Source organism: Triturus cristatus, chromosome 6, assembly GCF_964204655.1.
Source record: "Triturus cristatus chromosome 6, aTriCri1.1, whole genome shotgun sequence".
NCBI classification, from domain to species: Eukaryota; Metazoa; Chordata; class Amphibia; order Caudata; family Salamandridae; genus Triturus; species Triturus cristatus.
In genome coordinates this window covers 1,796,605,921-1,796,626,355 of record NC_140589.1, presented here as the reverse complement: position 1 = coordinate 1,796,626,355, position 20,435 = coordinate 1,796,605,921, and the positions used below count along the sequence as shown (strand labels likewise).

The 20,435-nt window shown below is 48.7% G+C and overlaps 1 protein-coding gene across 5 annotated transcripts in view; it reads left to right on the top strand.

Annotated features, from left to right (window-relative positions):
• Positions 1-19,924, top strand: part of ESCO2 (establishment of sister chromatid cohesion N-acetyltransferase 2) — a 293,480-nt gene extending 273,556 nt beyond the window's left edge. For all 5 annotated transcript variants that reach the window (XM_085613127.1, XM_085613129.1, XM_085613128.1 and 2 more), the window contains one exon: positions 19,274-19,924. In XM_085613127.1, the coding sequence (XP_085469253.1) occupies positions 19,274-19,406 (133 nt within the window). In that variant the 3' untranslated portion in view covers positions 19,407-19,924. The remainder of the gene's footprint in view (positions 1-19,273) is intronic.
• The last annotated feature ends 511 nt before the right edge of the window (positions 19,925-20,435 follow it).

Genomic DNA, 20,435 nt, shown 5'->3' with positions numbered 1-20,435 from the left:
AAGTCCCACAAGAAGTCGTTGTTGAAGCGTGCTTCGACTTCACCTCTTCTGTCGATCGATGAGAGGAGGGAACATAGTCACTCAAGGCCTGACTTTGCGGTTAATCCAGCACATGGGCCGTTTCTGCATCTCCCAGAGTTTCCAAGAGCTGAAGCGACCTCCACCCAACTCTGAGGTTTGATTTGTACATTTATAGAGCGCACGATTACCATGGGGCGTCTTGTCGCTACAGGTAGGTGGGTCAAGTAAGGTTGCCAGAAAGGTGTGTTGATCCTGTGAGTTGGAAAAGAGCCAGGTTTTCAGCGCCTTTCTGAAAGATAAAAGCGTGGGGCTACTCTTTATGGTGACCGGAAATAGGTTTCATGTCTTGATTGTCCCTAACAGGAAGCTTCTTCCACCCCAGCGAGTTTTCTTAAATCTGGGTGTTTGCAGCAGTTTTCTGTGTGCGGATCTTAGACTTCTAGACGGCGCCTACCCTTTGACAAGTCCTCTGGAATTGAGGCCCGGGCGCCATGTAGTGCTTTATAGGCAAGGCATTGGGATTTAAACTTAATCCTCTTGTCCACCGGGGCTCTTAAACCGTGGGAAACTGGCTCGAACCTGGGAATATTCATTACTAATCTGGCTGCCGCATTTTGCAGGCGCTGCAGGCTTTGTAGATACTGGGCTTGGATCCACACATACAAGGCGTCGCTGTAATCCAACCTGGACAAGGCTAGTGCTGTAACCCGAGTTTTTAGGGAATCAGGAGGAATGAATGGGCACATTTTCCTGATCATTTTTAAGATGAACCAGATTGTTGAGGAGAGGGTATTGATTGGACTGTTGAATGTCAGTTTATCATTGAAGATAAAACCCAGATTTTTGACCTTAGACACTGGTGCTGAGCAGTCTCTCAGACAAAAGGGAGAGTCAGAGCCCAACAGCAAGACCTCCGTCTTTCCCCCATTAAATTTTACAGTTGGACTGCATCCATAGGTTAACCTGTGTCATGCAGCTTTTAAAACTGTCCACTGTCTCATCCAAGTTGCTTGAGACTGACACCACCAACTGGGTGTCATCAGTGTAAGAGACCAATGAGACCCCAAACTCCCTCATCATTGCGGCCAGGGGGGCCACATATACATTAAAAAAGTGGGACTCAGCGACGAGCCCTGTGGCACACCGCAGGGAAGTTTGGAGGAAAAGGCTTAGACTTCCACTGAATAAGACCTATTGGCAAGAAAAGATGATATTAGCATAAGGGCAGTGCCTCTGATCCCCACCTCAGTTAGCCTCCGGACTAATATTTCATGATTCACAGTGTCGAAGACCGCTGATAGATCTAACACAATCAAGGCGGCCTTGCCCCCGTGTCTAGTATTGATCTTAGTTCCTTTGATGCCTGGTTGAGGACTACAGGCTTTTTTGGAAATGTCCAGTCCTCACTCATGGACATGCCCTTTGGCTCCTGTCTCTTGGAGAGAAGGCGGATTCGGCGCTGGAGCGCTTTAAGTATAGCAGGACTACGGCCAAGTCATTGAGCCTTTCTATGGCCCCTCGTCACCCTCAATCCACCTTTTGTGGCCATGGAAGTGGTGTGCAGCCACGTACTCCCTCCTCCTCCCCTCTCAACAGCCAGAGCCTCCAAGCCCTCCTAGTCTGCCAGAGTACCATAGTGGGCACCCACTGTGTGGCAGGATTTGCCATTACCTACCTTGCTTGCACTCCATAACATAACATCAGACAGGTGGATTTTGTAGATTGTCCAAAGGATCTGAAAGAAACACGTAAGTTAGATTCCTCACCTTAGAATATCCCCAGGCGTCAGGCTGGATCCGGAAAGATTTTTCGTCAGCAATACCCCTTGCGCGTCGCTAGGCGTCGTCTGCGGCTCCGCGTCCGTCGTCGGCGTCGTGCGCCAGAATGACGTCGTCGGAGTACTTAGACGCCGCCCTCACGAGCTGACGTCAGTTCTTCTTTTTTCCGTGTCAGACAGCCCGATCCGGGAAGAGCTTACCCCTTAGTCATTTTTTGACTAAACTTTTTTGCCTCTTTTTGGTCTACTTGTCGACTCGACTCTGGTGCTGGTAGGATGCCTGGGTGCCTGTGACTCCTGTCACCGACTGATGTCGGTGACGGATCACCATCGCCGGTGCCTTTACTGCCTGGGGGCCGACCACGATGCGGAGTCGTGCCCAGACTGTCAGGCCTTGACCTCGAAGGCTAGGCGGGAGCGGTCCCGTAAGCTTCTCGAGCTTCGACACTCGGCTCCGCGCCGTTCAAGGTCCAGGAGGAGGTCGAAGGACCGGTCGCGGAGCCACAGGCACCATCAGGTTCGAAGTCTTCGGGTAAGTCGAAGCACTCAAAGAAGTCCAAGAGGCGACACCGCTCTTCGGACTCCCTTCGCCGGTCGCGCGACTCAGTCGAGGGTCAGGGTAGTCCCAACCCCGCGGCTCCATCGGAGCCGCAGGAGCCGCGTCCATCCCCATACCCGCCGGTCCCTGGGACTGACGCGACTCCGGCGGAGATCAGTGCCTTCCTCTCGGCCATGTGGGGCCTGGCTCTGCCGTCGACGCCTGCCGGCGCGCCTTCGGGCCCCGTGGGCTCGACTAGCCGGCGGCTCCGTCGACGACTTCGGTCCAGACGCCTCAGGTCCCCGAGGGATCCACGCCTGGATCTCTGCCGGCGCCGGTCGGCCTCACGACGCCGACACCGTCTCCGGATGACGCCGTTCCCCGGTTCAGTCCGGGCCCGGCGCCGTCCGACGCTGATGGATGAACATTTCATCTACCGCCCGGTTCTGGTTATTCCCCCTGTTTATCAGGAATCTGGTGACGGGGGTGACTGGGAGGGGTCTGAGGACCCTATGGCCAGGCAGGCCGATTTATCACAGGACTGGGCAGACGAACTGGGGGATGCCAGTGGTCTGGACACCTCCCCGGACACTGCTTTCATCTCTCCTCCGACTGTGGCCCCGGAGGAAGGTGCTGCTTTTTCAGTGGTGCTGCGCAAGGCGGACGAAGCCCTTGGGCTGGAGTTGCCTGCTGTGGCTGTGAGGACTAACCTCCTCACTGAAGTGCTTCAACCGTCAGCAAGCTCCTCGGAGCCTCTGCTGCAGTTCAATGAGGCACTAGTGGACGTTCTGCAGGGCACCTGGTCCAAGCACTCCACAGTACCTCCTGTGGATCGGAACGTGGCCCGGCGCCACCGCCCTGCTCCAGGCGACCCCAGTTTTCTGTCCCAACACCCCACGCCCGAGAGTCTGGTTATCCAGGCCTCTACTTCCCAATCCTCCTTCCCGTCCGCTCCTCCGGATCGGGAATCCAAGAGGTTGGAACAGTTCGGAAAGAAGCTGTTCTCTTCCCTTAGTTTGGGACTGCGGTCCTTGAATACCGCTTGCCTCTTGGACCGTTATTCCCACTCTCTGTGGGATACGGTGGAGGACGTGCTGCCCCTGTGTCCGGAGAAGGCCCGGACACGGCTCGCCCAGGCTCTTGCCGACGGGCGAGATGCAGCACGACATGCTATACGATGTGGACTAGACACTACGGACTCGCTGGGTAGGGCGATGTCAACCATGGTGGCGCTCCGTCGCCACGCCTGGCTGCGGTCCACGTCTTTCTGGGGGGATGTCCAGAGTACCCTCATGGATATGCCCTTTGATGGCACTCGCCTTTTTGGCGAGAAGGCGGATAGTTTGCTGGTGCGCTTCAAGGACTCCCGGGCTACGGCCAAGTCCTTGGGCCTCTCGGCCCCGCGACCGCAAACTTCCGCCTTTCGTGGCCAAGGAAGGGGCGCCCCCTCACGTCTGTCTAGCCACCGGCCGCAGGCTCAACCTGCACGCGGACGTGGATTCTGCTGAGGCGGTACCGGGGGACAACGTGCCGGTCAGTCCACATCCACCCCGGCAGCATCCGCCTCAAAGCCCTCCTAGTCCGAGCTTTCAGGCCCATTCCATGCCAGTGGGCGGCAGAGTTCGGCATCACCTGCTCCACTGGCGTTCCATCACGTCGGACAGGTGGGTGCTGCAAATCGTCCGAAGGGGCTACTCCCTCCCCATCGAGATGACCCCTCCAGCCATGCCACCGCAATACCACCGTATGTCGGGGGATCACTTAAATCTTCTGCGGGAGGAAGTTAAGGCCCTCTTGGCCAAAGGGGCCGTCAAGCGCGTTCCTGGTCCAGAAGTAGGTCGTGGTTGCTATTCCCACTACTTTCTGGTTCCCAAGAAGGGCAAAGGGGCCTACGCCCTATCTTGGACCTCAGGAGCGTCAACGCCTTCCTCCGGAAGGAGAGGTTCAAGATGCTCACCTTAGCTCAGGTTCTGGCTGCCCTAGACCCTGGAGACTGGATGGTAGCGTTGGACTTGCAGGACGCCTATTTTCACATCCCTGTCCTGCTGGCCCACCGGCGTTACCTGCGGTTCACGGTGGGTCAGGAGCACTTTCAGTTCACTGTGCTCCCCTTCGGCCTCACCAGTGCCCCTCGGGTGTTCACGAAAGTGATGGCGGTGGTCGCAGCTCATCTGCGCAGATTAGGGGTTCCAGTCTTTCCCTATCTCGACGACTGGCTGTTGAAGGCGGGCTTGCCCCAGCAAGTCATCTCCCACCTCCAGACTACGGCCGACCTCCTGCATTTGCTGGGGTTCTCCATCAATGTGCCGAAGTCGCATCTGAGTCCCTCCCAGAAGCTCCTCTTCATCGGAGCGGTACTGGACTCGGCGCACTTCCGGTCCTATCCGCCGGAATAGCGGGTCCGGGATATTCAGGCTCTGATTCCCATCTTTCACCCTCTATCCCGGGTTTCGGTCAGGTTGGTGCTGCGGCTTCTGGGTCTGATGGCCTCCTGCATCCTGTTAGTGCATTACGCCAGGTGGCGAATGCAGACTCTGCAGTGGGACCTGAAGTTTCAGTGGGCCCAGCATCGGGGCAACCTGTCCGACCATGTCTAGATCTCGGAGGGCACTGCGAAGCAGTTGCAGTGGTGGCTCACGAAACACGATTGGTTCAGCAGCAGATTCCTCTCCCTACCCCAACAGGAGCACGTAGTAGTGACGGATGCGTCCCTCCTGGGATGGGGGGGCCATATGGGGGAGGCGGAGATCAGAGGCCTCTGGTCTCCGGCGGAGTCTCAGCTCCATATCAACCTTTTGGAGCTGAGAGCGATCCGACTTGCACTGAAGGCATTCCTTCCCGTTATCCGGGGAAGTGTGGTGCAGGTGTTCACGGACAACACCACCGCCATGTGGTATTGCAACAAACAGGGCGGGGTGGGGTCGTGGACCCTTTGAGGCTCTGCGCCTTTGGACATGGCTGGAACATCAAGGCATCACCCTGGTGGTTCAACATCTGGCGGGCTCTCTGAACGCCAGAGCAGACGAACTCAGCCGCCGGTGCATGATGGATCACGAATGCCGTCTAAACTCGGACGTGGCGCAAGGCCTCTTTCTGCAGTGGGGAGAGCCTTGGTTAGATCTATTCGCCACCGAAGAGAACGCGCAATGTCAGCAGTTCTGCGCGTTGGAGTTTCCAAGGCGGCACTCGCTCGGGGACGCCTTTCGTCGCGAGTGGAGTTGCGGTCTGTTGTACGCCTTTCCGCCTATACCACTTCTGCCCAGAGTGCTGAAGATCAGGCGCGACCGGGCCCAAGTCATCTTGGTGGCTCTGGATTGGGCACGAAGGTACTGGTATCCCGAGCTACTCAGTATGTCAATCGATCCCCCGATACGACTGCCTCTTCAGGAGGACCTTCTGTCGCAGCAGCAGGGGACGGTCCTCCACCCGAACCTGTCCAGTCTCCACCTCCATGCGTGGAGATTGAGCGGCGACAGTTGATACCATTTGATTTGCCTCCTGAAGTCTGCGATGTCATTCTGGCAGCCTGGCGTCCCTCCACAAAAACGGTATACACCTGCCGGTGAAACAAATTTGTGGCATGGTGCACAGCAAAGGCTGTGGATCCCCTTTCCGCCCCTCTTTCTGAGGTTCTCCTCTTTCTTCTTTCTATGGCCCAGCAGGGCTCTGCCCTGGGCACCCTAAAAGGTTATCTTTCTGCTATCTCTGCTTTCTTACGGCTTCCTGATCAGCCTTCTCTTTTCAAATCCCCTGTTTCTCGTTTCTTCAAGGGCATTACTCACATGTTTCCTCCTGTCCCCTTCGTAATGCCTCAGTGGGATTTGAATCTAGTCTTGACTTTTCTGATGTGCGCTCCCTTTGAGCCTCTTCACAATTGTCCCATTCGTCTTCTGACTCTTAAGACTGCTTTTCTGGTAGCCATCACCTCGGCTAGACGGGTGAGTGAGCTCCAGGCTCTATCTTCTAAGCCTCCTTTTCTTTCTATTCATCCGGACAAGGTTGTCCTCCAGGCTCGTCCTTCCTTTCTTCCGAAAGTGGTGACTCCCTTTCACATCGGGCAATCTGTCACGTTGCCCACCTTCTTTCTGCCTCCGCATCCTTCGAAAGAGGAAGAGAGGCTCCACCGTCTGGACCCAAAACGGGTGCTGTCCTTTTATTTGGACCGCACCAAACAGTTCAGGGTGGACGACCAGCTTTTTGTTGGATATGTGGGTGCTAAGAAGGGGAGGGCAGTACACAAGCGGACCATCTCGCGGTGGGTCGTCTTGTGTATAAAGGCTTGTTACTCCTTGGCTAAAAAGGACCCTCCTGTAGGGCTAAGAGCCCATTACACCCGGGCCACAGCGGCGGCTACTGCCCTGGGCCGAGGGGTCCCCTTGCAGGACATCTGTCAGGCAGCAACGTGGGCCTCGCTGCACACGTTTGCCAAACACTATTGCCTGGGCAGCCAAGTCCGGAGAGACTGCTTCTTTGGCCGTTCTGTTCTCCAGGACTTTCTGGTGTGATCTTGGTTCGCAGACCCACCACCGGGGTTGGTATTGCTGGGGTATCTATTCTAAGGTGAGGAATCTAACTAACGTGTTTCTTTCAGATGAACAAGTTATTTACCTTCGATAACGATGTATCTGTAAGAAATATTAGTTAGTTGGATTCCTCACTGACCCACCCATCCTCCCCGTTCAGCGAACCGACATCTAGGGTTAAGGCTATCCTTTTCAGGGCCCTAGATTTTTTGGCACCAGTGTCGGTCTCTTGCATGGCTCTGCGTTCCTGGCACGGAAAGCTATGTACAAGAACTGACGTCAGCGCGAGAGGGCGGCGTCTAAGTACTCCGACGTCATTCCGGCGCACGATGACGGACGCGGAGCCACAGACGACACCTAGCGACGCGCAAGGGGTATTGCTGACACAAAATCTTTCCGGATCCAGCCTGACGCCTGGGGATATTCTAAGGTGAGGAATCTAACTGACTAATGTTTCTTACAGATACATTGTTACCGAAGGTAAGTAACTTGTTCGACGACTCCGTCCCTTTCAAGACAACCCCTCATCCATGCCACCTACTTACGACAGGCAGACGGAGAACTGCCTTTTTCTTCGCCCCGCAGAAAGTGACAACTGTTTTGGCCAAAGGAGCCAGAGAGAGAGTGCCAGCGCCAGAAGTAGGTTGTGGTTGCTATTCCCGCTACTTCCTGGTTTCCAAAAAAAGACGGAGGCCTTTGTCCTATTCTTGACCTGCACTCTCTCAATTGCTTGCTCAAGAAGAAGGAATTCAAGATGCTCACTCTTGCTCAGGACCGGTCTGCCCTGGATCTGGGAGACTGGATGGTAACGTTGGACTTGCAGGACGTATATTTCCACATTCCCGTTCTGCCTGCCCACAGGCATCACCTGCAGTTCACGGTGGGTCATGAGCACTTTCAGTTCACTGTGCTGCCTTTTGGCCTCACTGGTGCCCCATGCATGTTTACTAAGGAGATGGCGGTGGTTGCAGCTCCTCTGCGGAGATTAGGGATGCCAGTCTTCACAATTCTCGACGACTGGCTGTTGAAGCGGGTTCGTACCAGGCTTTGATCTTTACCCTCCAGACTCTGGCGGACCTCCTGCATTAGCTAGGGTTCACTATTATCATGCCGAAATCACACCAGACTCCCTCTCAGATGCTCCCTTTCATCTGAGCTGTTCTGGACACGGTGCAGTTTCGGGCCTATCCTTCCAAACAGCAAGTCCAGGATATTGGGGCTATAATTCAGATGTTTCAGCCTTCAGCCTGGATTTTGGTGAGACTGACTGAGGCTGCTGTTCCTCATGGCCTCCTGCATCCTGCTTGTGACACATGCACGCTGGCATATGCAGGCTCTGCACTGGGACTTGGAAGTTCTAGTGGGTGCGCCTTCAGGGGAATATCTCCAACATGGTCCAGATCTTGGAGGAAACTGCGAAGGACCTGCATTGGTGGCTTACCAACCACGATTGGGTCAGTGGCAGACCCTCTCCCTTCCCCAATCAGATTTGACATATTTGTCACTCCTGGGATGGGGCGGCAATCTGGGACAACGTCGCCACCATTTGGTACTGCAACAAGTGGTGTGGGGTTGTGGACTCTTTGTCAAGAGGGCCTGCATCCTTGGACATGGATGGAACAGCAGGGCATATCCCTGGTGGTTCAACATCTGGCGGGTTCTCTGAATGCCAGCTGATGATGCCTGCGGATCACAAATGGCATCTCTATTCGGAGGTGGTGGAAAGGTATTTTCAGCAGTGGGGAGAGCGTTACTTAGATCTGTTCGCTACTGACGAGAACAACCACTGTCTACAGTTCTGCGTGCTGGAGTTTCCAAGGCGGCTTTCACTCAGACGCTTTTAGTCTTGAGTGGACGTCAGGCCTCCTGTACACCTTTCTGCCCATACCATTCCTGCTCAGAGTTCTCAAGAAGATCAGGAACGACTGGGTCCCTGTCATCCTTCTGGCGCCCGATTGGGCAAGGAGAGGATGGTATCTCGAGCTGTAGAGCATGGCCATTGGTCCTCGAATCAGGCTGCCCCTTCCAGCACCGAAGGGTTATCCAGCTGAACCTGTCAACGCTGTGCCTTCTTATGTGGAGATTGAGTGGCGACAGTTGGCAGCTTGCAACCTTCTGCCCGAAGTCTGTAACATTATCTTTGCAACCAGGTGTCCTTCTGCCATGACGGTTTATGCCTGCCCTCGGGCAATATTTGTGGCAGAGTGTACAGAAAGACACATTGATCCCCTTTCTGCCCTGTTTTCTCAGTTTCTCCTGTTCGTTCTTGCCCTGCTCGACCAGGGCCGGACTGGCTGTAGCGGGCACCAGGTGTTTCCTCAGTGGGCCGCCAGGGTGAGGGCCTGTTTTAGGCCCCTGGGCGGGCGTTTTTGTTACCGGGGCCAGAATTATTGTCCGAAACTGGCCTTTGCAAGCAGCTCGGCTGCACCTCCTCAGCCCCCAAGGGGGGCGGCTGAGCAGATATAGCCAGGGCCGGTTTCGGTTCCGAGTCCGGCCCTGGGCTCTGCTCTGGGCAATGTTAAGGGATATCTTTCTGCAATTACTTTTGATCCTATTTCTTTACTTCCTTCTTCAGAAAAATTGGGAATATTTAGTTGCAGTCCACAAGATGATAGTAAGTTTATGGTTAAAAACACTGAACTGGTTATTGCCTGGGGAGTGAGGTAGTGCCCAGTGCCCTGGTATATTTTCCCAAATTTTGTTTTATAATAGATGTATAGCCTTTGGAGCAAGCAGTGGTGTTTTTCAGTCTTGGGTCTCCTACTTGAACAAAATGTTTGCTCTGTGCCTCCGACAATATTTGAGCCCTCAGTAAAAGGCTTAATGGAACAACTGCACTCCAGAGGCATATTTTCAGTACAAGAACCAAGCATGCTTTTCATTCACACTTTATGGGCTGTTTGATGGCAGGTAGCCACATTATGTATTTGCTTCTCTAAACCTGAATGTGCCCCTGAAGCTGCATTGTCCAGGACCCCTGCTGTGCTGCAGCTTTTCCTTACCAGTCACCGAAAGGCCCCCCTTTTTAGGTCTCGCCTGATCCAGTGCGCATGCGCTGCTTGGCGAGGCTTCTTGTAAGGACTTCCAAATCGGACCACACGCTTGTGCTTTTTTTTCGATTGTCCAACCAACCTTCCCTTTCCAATCTCCTATTGTACATAGGTTTTTGAAAGGTTTTCAACATGTCCCCTCGCACTCCTTCTGTTATGCCCCAGTGGGACCGCTATCACGTCCTCACTTTACTTATGTGCGCTCCCTTTTAGCCTCTGCACAATTGTCCACTCAGGTTACCTACCATCAAGACGGCCTTTCTCGTAGCTGTAACGTCTACCGAAGGGTCAGTTAACTTCAAGACTTGTCCTCCAAGCCTCCTTGTCTTAATATATACCCAGACAAACTGGTGCTTCGTACGAGAGCTTCCTTTCTTCCGGAAGTGGTTACTTCATTTCATGTAGGCTAAACCATCACTGTGCCTCATCCCTCCAAAGAAGAGCACCAATTCACCATTTGAACCCAAAAAGAGCATTGTCGTTCTACCTCACCTGAGAGTTCCGGTTGGATGACCAGCTCTTTGTGGTGTATGCAGGGCGAACACCCATTACAACGATGAGAGCACATCGTGGGTGCATTACATCGCACATTTTACATCGCGGAAATGTTTACAATGCATGCTGTTACATCGCGCATTTTTTGGAATATGACAATTGGATATGACGCGTTTATTGGTGACGTTTTTTTCACAACTCCGTACACTAACTATGACGGATTGTGGCGTTTTTGTTCATAACTATGACGTCATTCGTTGGTTTGCGAGCATCATTAATGTTTGGGAGTACAGACTGCTGGGATTAATCAACCTTGACATCTCGTCCACCATCGGAGCACCTCTCGAACTTGCTGGATACTCTGACTCGACTGCTGCCTGCGGCAGGCTTCACACAGAGGAAACTCCTTCTGCCTCCTGACCAAGGAATCCCCGTCACACGGTACTGTTCAATATCGCATTAAAGGTAAGGCAGGTGGATTAGCGCACTATCAGCTGAGGCAAGATTTATTTATCTTCCTTTAAATGACTAAACGCACACCGGCTCCAGGGTATTTCAATGTCATGCGTCCTGGTGGTCCTTGAGTGAAAACAAGAAAATACGCAATTTTATTCTGGTCGCACCTATCCGCCCTTAAGACTGCTCAGAGCCGGCTTTAGGGCGGTGCGACCGGTGCCACCGCACCGGGTGCTGGCTTCCTGGGGGCGCCGTGTTTGAAAGTTTATTAAGCTTTTGAAGCACCTGCTGCAGCGTTTCTTTCCGCCGGCAATTACCAGGCCTCACATACATGTCAAGAAAACTCCTGTGATTAATTATCTTCCTGGAGAGAGATCAGCATTTTGTAAAGTTGAGGTTTTGACTTTTAGGTGAAGTTAGTGCAGAGGGTTAATATGCCTGCTGCAAAGAACGTGTACCAAGTAGATAACAGAGTGCGTATGATGTAAACAGATCAGCAGATTACTGCTTTCAAAAGAGACATCCTTTTGTTACTTGCAATTTATAACGTAAAGTCCTAATATAGAATAGTGAGCTATTAACTTTCATCCCAGAACTGCATACACACTGCAAAGTATACATTATTAGAACATTGATTAATGTTGCAAAAAGGGTTAATTTGCATATTATTAAAGAAAACTCCCAATTATGCTGTTTCTTTTTCGACTCTGCGTTTGTGCTTCACCACACCAAGCACTCTTAAACTATGCTGCCTACCAGTATGGATGACGTGACGCCTACACTTTCAGTCCTTTGGCTTATGTAACATTTCCTATACACTGATTTACACACGTTTGATTGATTGTCTCGGTGTAATGTGTGTGTGAGATGCAAAGTGCTCGGACACCCTACACTAGTATGAGTGGTGCTATATAACTAATTCAATGCATCTGATAGAGTGTGGTTATGGTGACTTGGTCACTGTTAAAGGGTGCTAGTGAGAGAATCTGTGGTGGAGGTGGTCATTGGGGGGGCGCCAACAAACATTGTCGCACAGGGCGCCACCAGCACTAAAGCCGGCCCTGAGACTGCTGACCTGAGACCTTTCAACCGAGCTCCGTCTGAATCATCTCCACACTTTGTCAAAGAACACTGTTAACAAGTGCTACGAAGCTAAGGTGCAGCGCCTCCTTTAAAGTTGTAATAGTGCCAAAGTTCACATCCAAGCACCTGCGCTGGTCTTTGTGAAGAACACCGGAGGCTGAGCCCCGCTGACTTGACTGCTGCCTGCGGCAGGCTTCACACAAAGGAAACCCTTCTGCCTCCTGACCAAGGAATCCCCGTCACACGCTACCGTTCAATAACGCATTAAAGGTAAGGCAGGTGGATTAGCGCACTATCAGCCGAGACAAGATCTATGACAACAGACACTGACCTGGCAACAATACTGCGCCCTCCCCTTTTATTCAACTAGAAAGCCATTTACAGTTTATGCATTTTAAAGAAAAGGGGATTAAGAAGAGAGATTAAATCAATTGTTATCCTGCAGAATCTCTCATTTTGATACAGATTCAAAAGCTAAGGATTTCCAAGGCACGAGATGTTCGCGAGACATGTTGCATATGAAAGGACGAACACCCATTATGCGTTGTAACGACGTGCGCTTTTAAAATGTACGATGTAATGTACTTGCGAATAGGAAAGCATGCATTTGCGTTACAACGCCGTGCGTTGTGGGAATTGCCGGTGTAACGGTGTTTGCGATGTATTACGCACATGGTAAAAGCATGCGTTGGAATGGTGTGCGTTGTGCGAACATACATCCGTATGCAGGAGCGAAGAAAAGATCTGGTTGTACAGAAGAGGACCATCTCACAATAGATTGCACTCTGTAGCAAAATCTGCTACACACTAGCTAAAAAACATTCCCCCAGAGGGTTTGCGTGCACATTCCACCAGAGCTAAAGCTGCAACCACTGCTTTAGCACGCAGTTCCGGTCTTGGACATCTGCCAACGTGGGTTTCCCTGGATACATCTACCAAGCACTACTGCCTGGAAAGTCGCGTGCCTAGGGACAGGCAATTTGCCGTTCGTGTGTGTGTGGTTGGTCCGCAGACCCGCTTCCGGGGAGGTATTGCTTGGGAATCTATTCTAAGGTAAGGAATCTGTGGCTAGAAGTCTCTATTAGATGAACAAGTTTCCTATCTTTGGTAATGCCCTATCTGGTAGAGAGATTGTCTAGGCGCAGATTCATTACTAACCCGTTCACCCTCTCCGCTCTGCAAACGGATTTTTAGGGACAGGGCTTTCCCTTTCAGGACCCTTGTTTTCCACACCAGTGGTTAGTGTACTGCATGGCTCTGCACTCCTGGTGTGGAAAGTTGCGAAAAGTAACTGCCGTCAGCGTGCCTGGGTGGTGTCTATGTAGGCACTGCGGACATAATTTTGTGCACGGACGAGGCCACTACACAGAGCATAATGACACCCCTTACTGACGGCGCACAGGGGTACTGCTCATGACAAATTTCTGGATCCAGTCCCACTCCTGGGGAGAATTCTAAGGTAAGGAATCTGCTGTTACATAGTATCTCTATCAGATAAGGCGTTACTGAATGTAAGTAAATTGTTCATCACTGCTACCCCGGTTATGGTCAAGTCAGATAGTTGGAAATTGTGGAACCAGAAGACATGGATTTTAACCCCTGCTTCCACATTGCGTGCTTTGCTCCTGACAATTACTTTTGATCTTATTTCTTTACTTCCTTCTTCAGAAAAATTGGGAATATTTAGTATCAGTCCACAAGATGATAGTAAGTTTGTGGTTAAAAACACTGAACTGGTTATTGCCTGGGGAGCGAGGAAGTGCCCAGTGCCCTGGTATATTTTCCAAAATGTAGTTTAATGATAAATGTATAGCCTTTGGAGCAAGCAGTGGTGTTTTTCAGTCTTGGGTCTCCTACTTGAACAAGATGTTTGCTCTGTGCCTCTGACAATATTTGAGCACTCAGTAAAAGGCTTAATGGAACAACTGCACTCCAGAGGCATATTGTCAGTACAAGAACCAAGAATGCTTATCATTCACACTTTATGGGCTGTTTGATGGTAGGTAGCCACATTATGTATTTACTTCTCTAAACCTGAATGTGCCCCTGAAGCTACATTGTCCAGGACCCCTGCTGTGCTGCAGCTTCTCCTTACCAGTCACCGAAATGCCCCCCTTTCCAGGTCTCGCCTGAGCCAGCACGCATGCGCTGCTCTGCGAGTCTTCTTGTAAGGACTTCCAAATCGTACCACACACGTGCTTTTTTTTTTCCCCTCACACGCTATTGGCCTTTGCGTGCGTCTTTCTAAGAAAGACAGCACACAATTGGCCAAAGGCGGGTGCGTGTCCTGCCTTCTCTCGCCCCTGGCCTAGGGAGCTCGGGAGCGAGCAGCTGCCCCGCACTGTGCCTGCTGCATTCCTTAAATTCTTTTAAGGAATACGTGTGCGCGCACCACTGGCGTTTACATTTTTTTTTTTTAATACATTTTCAAGCTCTGTGTGCAATTGAAGGCGAAGGATTAGTACATATTCGAGCGCATTGCAGAATGTGAGCTCTCGCAGGTGCCAGTCAGAGCAGTTCAACTTTAAATAAATCCTGGGAAGGTTATTTTGTCCTAGGAAAAAAGATTAAACATCTGGCGATCTCCAGCTCGTCGCGGTATTTGTCGCTGCTCGTTACCGTGATGTGTGCGCGTCTTAAGAAGGCTGATAGAAAGTTGCAGATAATGGCGGCCTCGAGGGTGTAAAGCCAGCCAGACAAAGCATGTAAATGTAAAAAGGCGGATCAGTTCATTTGCGTCTGAGGCCGCGTACGGCAATAGGAGAGCTGGAATAACAATGACTGGATTCACAGCACATAAAACTAAAGTGAGGTATGTGCTGGTTTTACAGATATAGCACAGACACTGGCAGTGTAGGGTCACAAGTAAATACTGTACCACTGCGTCAGCGAGGTATTTCAAAGACAACTTCACGGGCCTAGGCATAATAACAAAGGGTCAGTGTACAGCAAAGTGCTGCATCGCGGCAAATCCTGAAGAGTTTTTTTCCCAGACACGGAGCAAGAATTTTTGTCTGGGCAAGTGACATTCATATTGTGTTGGACAGTGCAGTGTGAAGTCTGAAATAGCAAACCTTCATATATATTGCCTTCACTGTGTGTTGTTTTTACGTAAGAGGATGTAACTAACACAAATGTAGCTACAAAGTGCAATGTGCCCACATATTACCAACGCATCTTGGTGCACAATTAGGGTTACAGGCGATCGATGAAGGAACATTTCACCTATGGACCCCTTCCCAGTGCTTAGTTTCTAAAAGAATAAGTGCTGAGGTTCAGAGTTTTGCTCGCATGCAGCAGGACCTATTTTAGCCGGTCGGCGTGCTGAATACCAAGGCTGCATAGCCTTGGTTCCACCTCATGCCTATTTGATTCCCAAACAGACTCTCCCTGCCCGTTTATCTCACTCTTGCAGGTTTCTCCCTTTTCCCTTTTTTACCAACGTTCTCTTTTTCCTTCTTAACCCTTTTGTGTTTTTCCTTCTCTTGCACTGGGTGAAAAAATCTGATGAGGAAAAGAAGTGCCAGTCTTAAACAAGCACTGGCATAGCCAATAGGTCTGGCCTTCGGAACCTTATAAGTGTTTGGTGCAACAACATCAACTTATGCATGGCTAAACATTTATAAGGTCCCAAAGGCAAGACCTATTAGCTATGCCAATGCTTGTTATTTAGGTCTTTCAGAGTACGAGTAGGCCACCCTTCTAGGCTGCTGGAGGTGTCCTGCTTGACTGCTCCAGTCCTCTCTTGCTTGTCTTGTGAATGGCAATAAATCGGTTGGGCCCCTAAGTGGAAAATAATGCCAGCTGAGCACTCCTTCGCTCCTTGAATTTTTCTGGATTGCTGCTTTGTGTATTCCCCCTAACCCACGGGATTCGGAGGCATTAGCAGGGTTTTCCGTCTCAGTCTTGGCATAGGCTCTATTACTTCTATTTAAACCGCTTTCACTGCCTCAGCCACTCTCATTTCTCCATGTTTTCTTCCTTAAAGCTGACAATTCTGATTTGAAACCAGTAGACAGGCAAAAAGAGAATGAAGAATAATCTCGGCGAGGCACTGACATTTATAGCATTTAGTGTAACAAATGGCTCCATAAATCTCCCTCACTTATTTATCTATGGTTATTGTGTTATTTGGCGCATTTCTACTGGTGCGAAGCCCCAATAATGAATTGCTTTCTTTATAGCTATATATATATATATTCACTGAAAAAACCATAGGTTTCACACATGTTATAGTTAGCGGAAATTTTACTGATAAAAAACCAATGAAATTCCCCCGTTATAGTTAGTGCAGGCAACTATAACTCACGCGACCGCAATCCTCTGCTGATGCTAATACTGTATTTAGACACTTATTTGCCCATGTCTTCTTCCATACATTTTTAGCTATACATATATTACAAATATTTTTTTTTCATAAAGACACATATGTCATCAGCAGAAGATTGCGGTCGCGTGAGTTATAGTTGCCTGCACTAACTATAACGGGGGAATTTCATTGGTTTTTTATCAGTAAAATTTCCGCTAACTATAACATGTGTGAAACCTATGGTTTTTTCAGTGAATTTGCAAGGTTTTTTAAATGCTAATTCCTAACTATAACGTGTGTGAAACCTATGGTTTTTTCAGTGAATTTGTACGGTTTTTTAAATGCTAAGTTACTTTACGCCATTCGTGGCGTGCGCGCCCACTTAACGCAGTTCGTTCCGTGCACGCACGGTGGGCACGCGGTGCGATGACAAAGCAAGAAAGCACGTCAACAAATCTGTTTCTGCTTTCCTCCGTGACTATGGTATGGGTGCCATTTACCACAACAACTTGCGTTATGACATGCAAGACATTTATAGAGGAGATGGTGTGCACTTCAATGATGAAGGGAACAGAGTCTTCCTCTTGAACCTTAGACTCTGCATCGGTACTTACTTGTAGGTACCACTAAAAAATCATTTCATAAACACAACGGCTCTTTTTAGAGCCCCCTAATATCTAAACACTTAAATCTGATTTTCATTTTTTTTTCCTACCGTACGCTTACCGTAAGCTTACCGTACGCGTACCCCGTGATTTTTTTTAAAATCAATAAATGTTTTCTTTGTACTTTTCTGTCCTTCTTTGACCCCCTTACAAATGTTAGGGGGTCTGTAACTCTCCTCATTGCCCCCTTTCCTTGTTTTCACTCTTTTTTTTCAGAGTGAAATACACAAAATGGCGGCCGCCGCTTCCTGGTTTCGGCCGATTCGAATGTTTACTAAGATCTAAGAGCCAATCAGAATCGCGCTCGCGCACGCCACCGTACGCTTACCGTAAGCGTACGGTAAGCGTACCGTAAGCGGGCTCAGATATATATATTGATTTAAAGGCTATTTTCTCAGAATCTACTGAACAGATTTACACCAAACCTACAAAAGGCACTTCCTTGACCTAGGGACTACCTCTCTGCCAAATTTTGAGTAATTCTGTTCAGCCGTTCGGGCTGTAGCTCGTTCTAAAGGTCCTATGGAAAAATGCATGGGAAAAACGCGTTTTGGGACCCCCCTTTTATCTCAGCCCCCGCTTGACGGATCCCCCCGAGACTTTCAGGGCAGGAGCGGAGCGTAGCGCCCCACCTATTTTGAGAAATTCGCGAGGATTCGTCGACCGGCGCCAAAGTTATTCAAAATAGAATGTTGAGGTTTTCCTATGGAAACGTGGTCCTAACTATAACTACCTACTGGCGACCGCCAGTAGGTAATAATATATATATATAATATAATATAATCTAAGCTCTATAAATAACAGACATCAGTTAGTAGTACCCAGTGTAACAGCCCTCTGTTTTGAAGAAACCATAATTGACTGGTTCCAGCTCCACAGATCGCACAGTCTTTCAGCAGTGGCAATGTCCCTGGGGGAGCCCATCTCACGGTTCCTGTTAAATGTGAGTGACTCAACACTAAACATATGGGGTAATAAGCTTTAATTCTCCTTCACAATCTGCACTAGTGACGGAGGGATGCTGGGCACAGTGGTGTGACTGTGACCACTGTGGTGCCAGCCATTCAGAATTTGCACCAGTAGCAACTTTAGCACACATGGATTCACCGGTATGCTGGCAGTTTCACTTGGAACAAATAAATAATGAGAGAAAATGATATCTGCGTTTCATGATTGGGACCCTGAACCCACTGTGACTCAGCCTTCGATGTGAGTAAATGACTCATTCTTTTTTGGACTCAAACTATTCTGGACTCACATGTTGTGCATTATTCCTCTGTCTTGTGGCTAGCTTCGGAAGTGTCCTTGGAATAGTTTTTGCTTCAGGCTTCTACCATTGACAGAGCTCGTTTGGCTCTGAAGACAATGCCAACTTAAGATTTCTCTTTTTCCTACTGGAGAGTTTGGTAGGAATGTGAGGTCCAAGTCGGAAAATGGCCCTGTCAGGAGCTATTGCATTCTTTGTAATTCTTTGAGACGTTTTAGGTGTGTTAAGTTTGAGAAAATCCCCCATTTCGGTTTTTAATAATTTCCCATGGAGTAAAAAGTGAAGGGCACAGGGTTTAGAACTTATGCCTTCCGTTTGATCATAAATTTAAAGATTGTGCAGTGCGTTCTTTATTTAAACATAAGACATCATAAAACTTTGGGAAACAACGTTTGGCAGAATACGCTGTGACCCACAGATTGCGCTAATGTGTGGAACAGGTGATAGAGCTCACCATGCAATGTGCTCCAATGGACTCGAGGTTGCCGAGGAGGCGCAGGGAGAACAGTTGCATGACCCCTTCAGAGAAATGTCTTTTTGTAATAATGTTGGTCCTATAGCTATTACCTCAACGTTGAAACCGCATATACAAACAGTGCCATGAAGCTAAACGATGAGTTTTCTATTCTATTGAGTCGTCTTGAAGATAGTCCAGAGAAAGACTTTTGTGCTCCAGGATAAGCTCAAATATAGTTGTAAGAAAGCCACCCTCCTCCTCAGGGATAGATAGATAGATTTTCCAGCCTTTAGAGAGTGAAGCGTATGCTTGCATTGTCCCCTTTTTATTACGTTTTTTTCTTTAGAAAGGTCTGTGAATGAGTTTTTAATGGTCACTAGATAGCGGATAGAACTATTAGTCATTAAAACCTGTGGGCAACAGGATTCATGACTTTAATGAAGAATTCCATGACTGAGAAGTAAGATTACACACAAGTAACTTTCTTTTATTGCACACTGATGCAACATAACACATTGAATCAACTTGCCTACAATTATAAAAAGCTTTGAGGATAGTGCTTTTTTTCTTGAAGTCTCATACTGCCGAATTACTCAAAATTTACAAAAATTGTTGTTTTGTTAATTTTTTAGGGGTAACTTCATGTACGGCTCGTTCCTCAGTTTGGATGAGATTGCTTTCTCGGATCCTACACCAGACGGAAAGCTGTTTGCAACAACGTACTGCAAAGCCCCAAACTTTATGGTCTACAATTTCATAAGTTGAAAGGTTAAACTTAGACAAACACATTTTGTTTCTGTGTTTTATGCTTTATGATGTGAAACATGACCATGGCACAGTGTGTTTAGTTTCATATCAGTAAAATAAGAACTGCTGAGATTTAACATTGTATAGTTGTAATGTTCTTAGTTTTGGATGTGTACATAATTCATCTTTATAATAAAAGTTTATTGTTTGGAGAGATTATATTAAAAATAGATTTGTTTGACTTGTTCCTGTATTTATTGGCTTTCTACCAATATGTCTATTGCACGTTTATTAATTATCTTTACTTCCATTGTTTTAATGAAAGACCCATCTGCTTCCTTAATGCGGTTAAATAAAATGCGACCACCATTCTGGAACTTTTTCGGTGTAACTTATAAGGGGAGTCATTTGTTATGACTGCAACTATTTACCCCCTGCGTCCAGTGCTTTCTTTCAGCCTACAGATACCTATGTTTTTGATCATTTTTTAATGTGCAAAATACTAAAATAAGAAATAAAAAGTACCATGACTTCCAGATCTCTGATGTCTTAGTAATGTATATTTGAATTAAAAAAAAATATTTTATACAAAATACAGTATTTTTCGTTCTGATCATGTTAATTTAGAAGTGTTTTAAAAATAAACAAGACAACCATGCCTTTATCTATACACCCAGGATCTGGATATAACATCCCAGTATCTATTCGGACCGCCTCTGCCCTGCTCAGGAAAGAGCTGAATTTGCACTCCTTTAAAACACGCTACTTAATGCAGTAACAATCCTCTTCTCCCAGAACTGAGCTTACCTCTCTGCTATTGCATTGATAAGATATGTGCCTGAACTCTACAGTGCTCTTCCTACTTTTAGCGCTGTCTGTGTTATATAAATACCACATGCATAAAACATACAACTAAAGGCAATCCACGCATCAATAATGCAACAATGCCAGTTTTCTTTTTTCCACGCCTTTCTAAAGGTTCCGAAGCTTTGCTCTCTGAGGAGTTTTTCCTCACAGAAAACTATACAGGTGCAGTACTATGTCCCC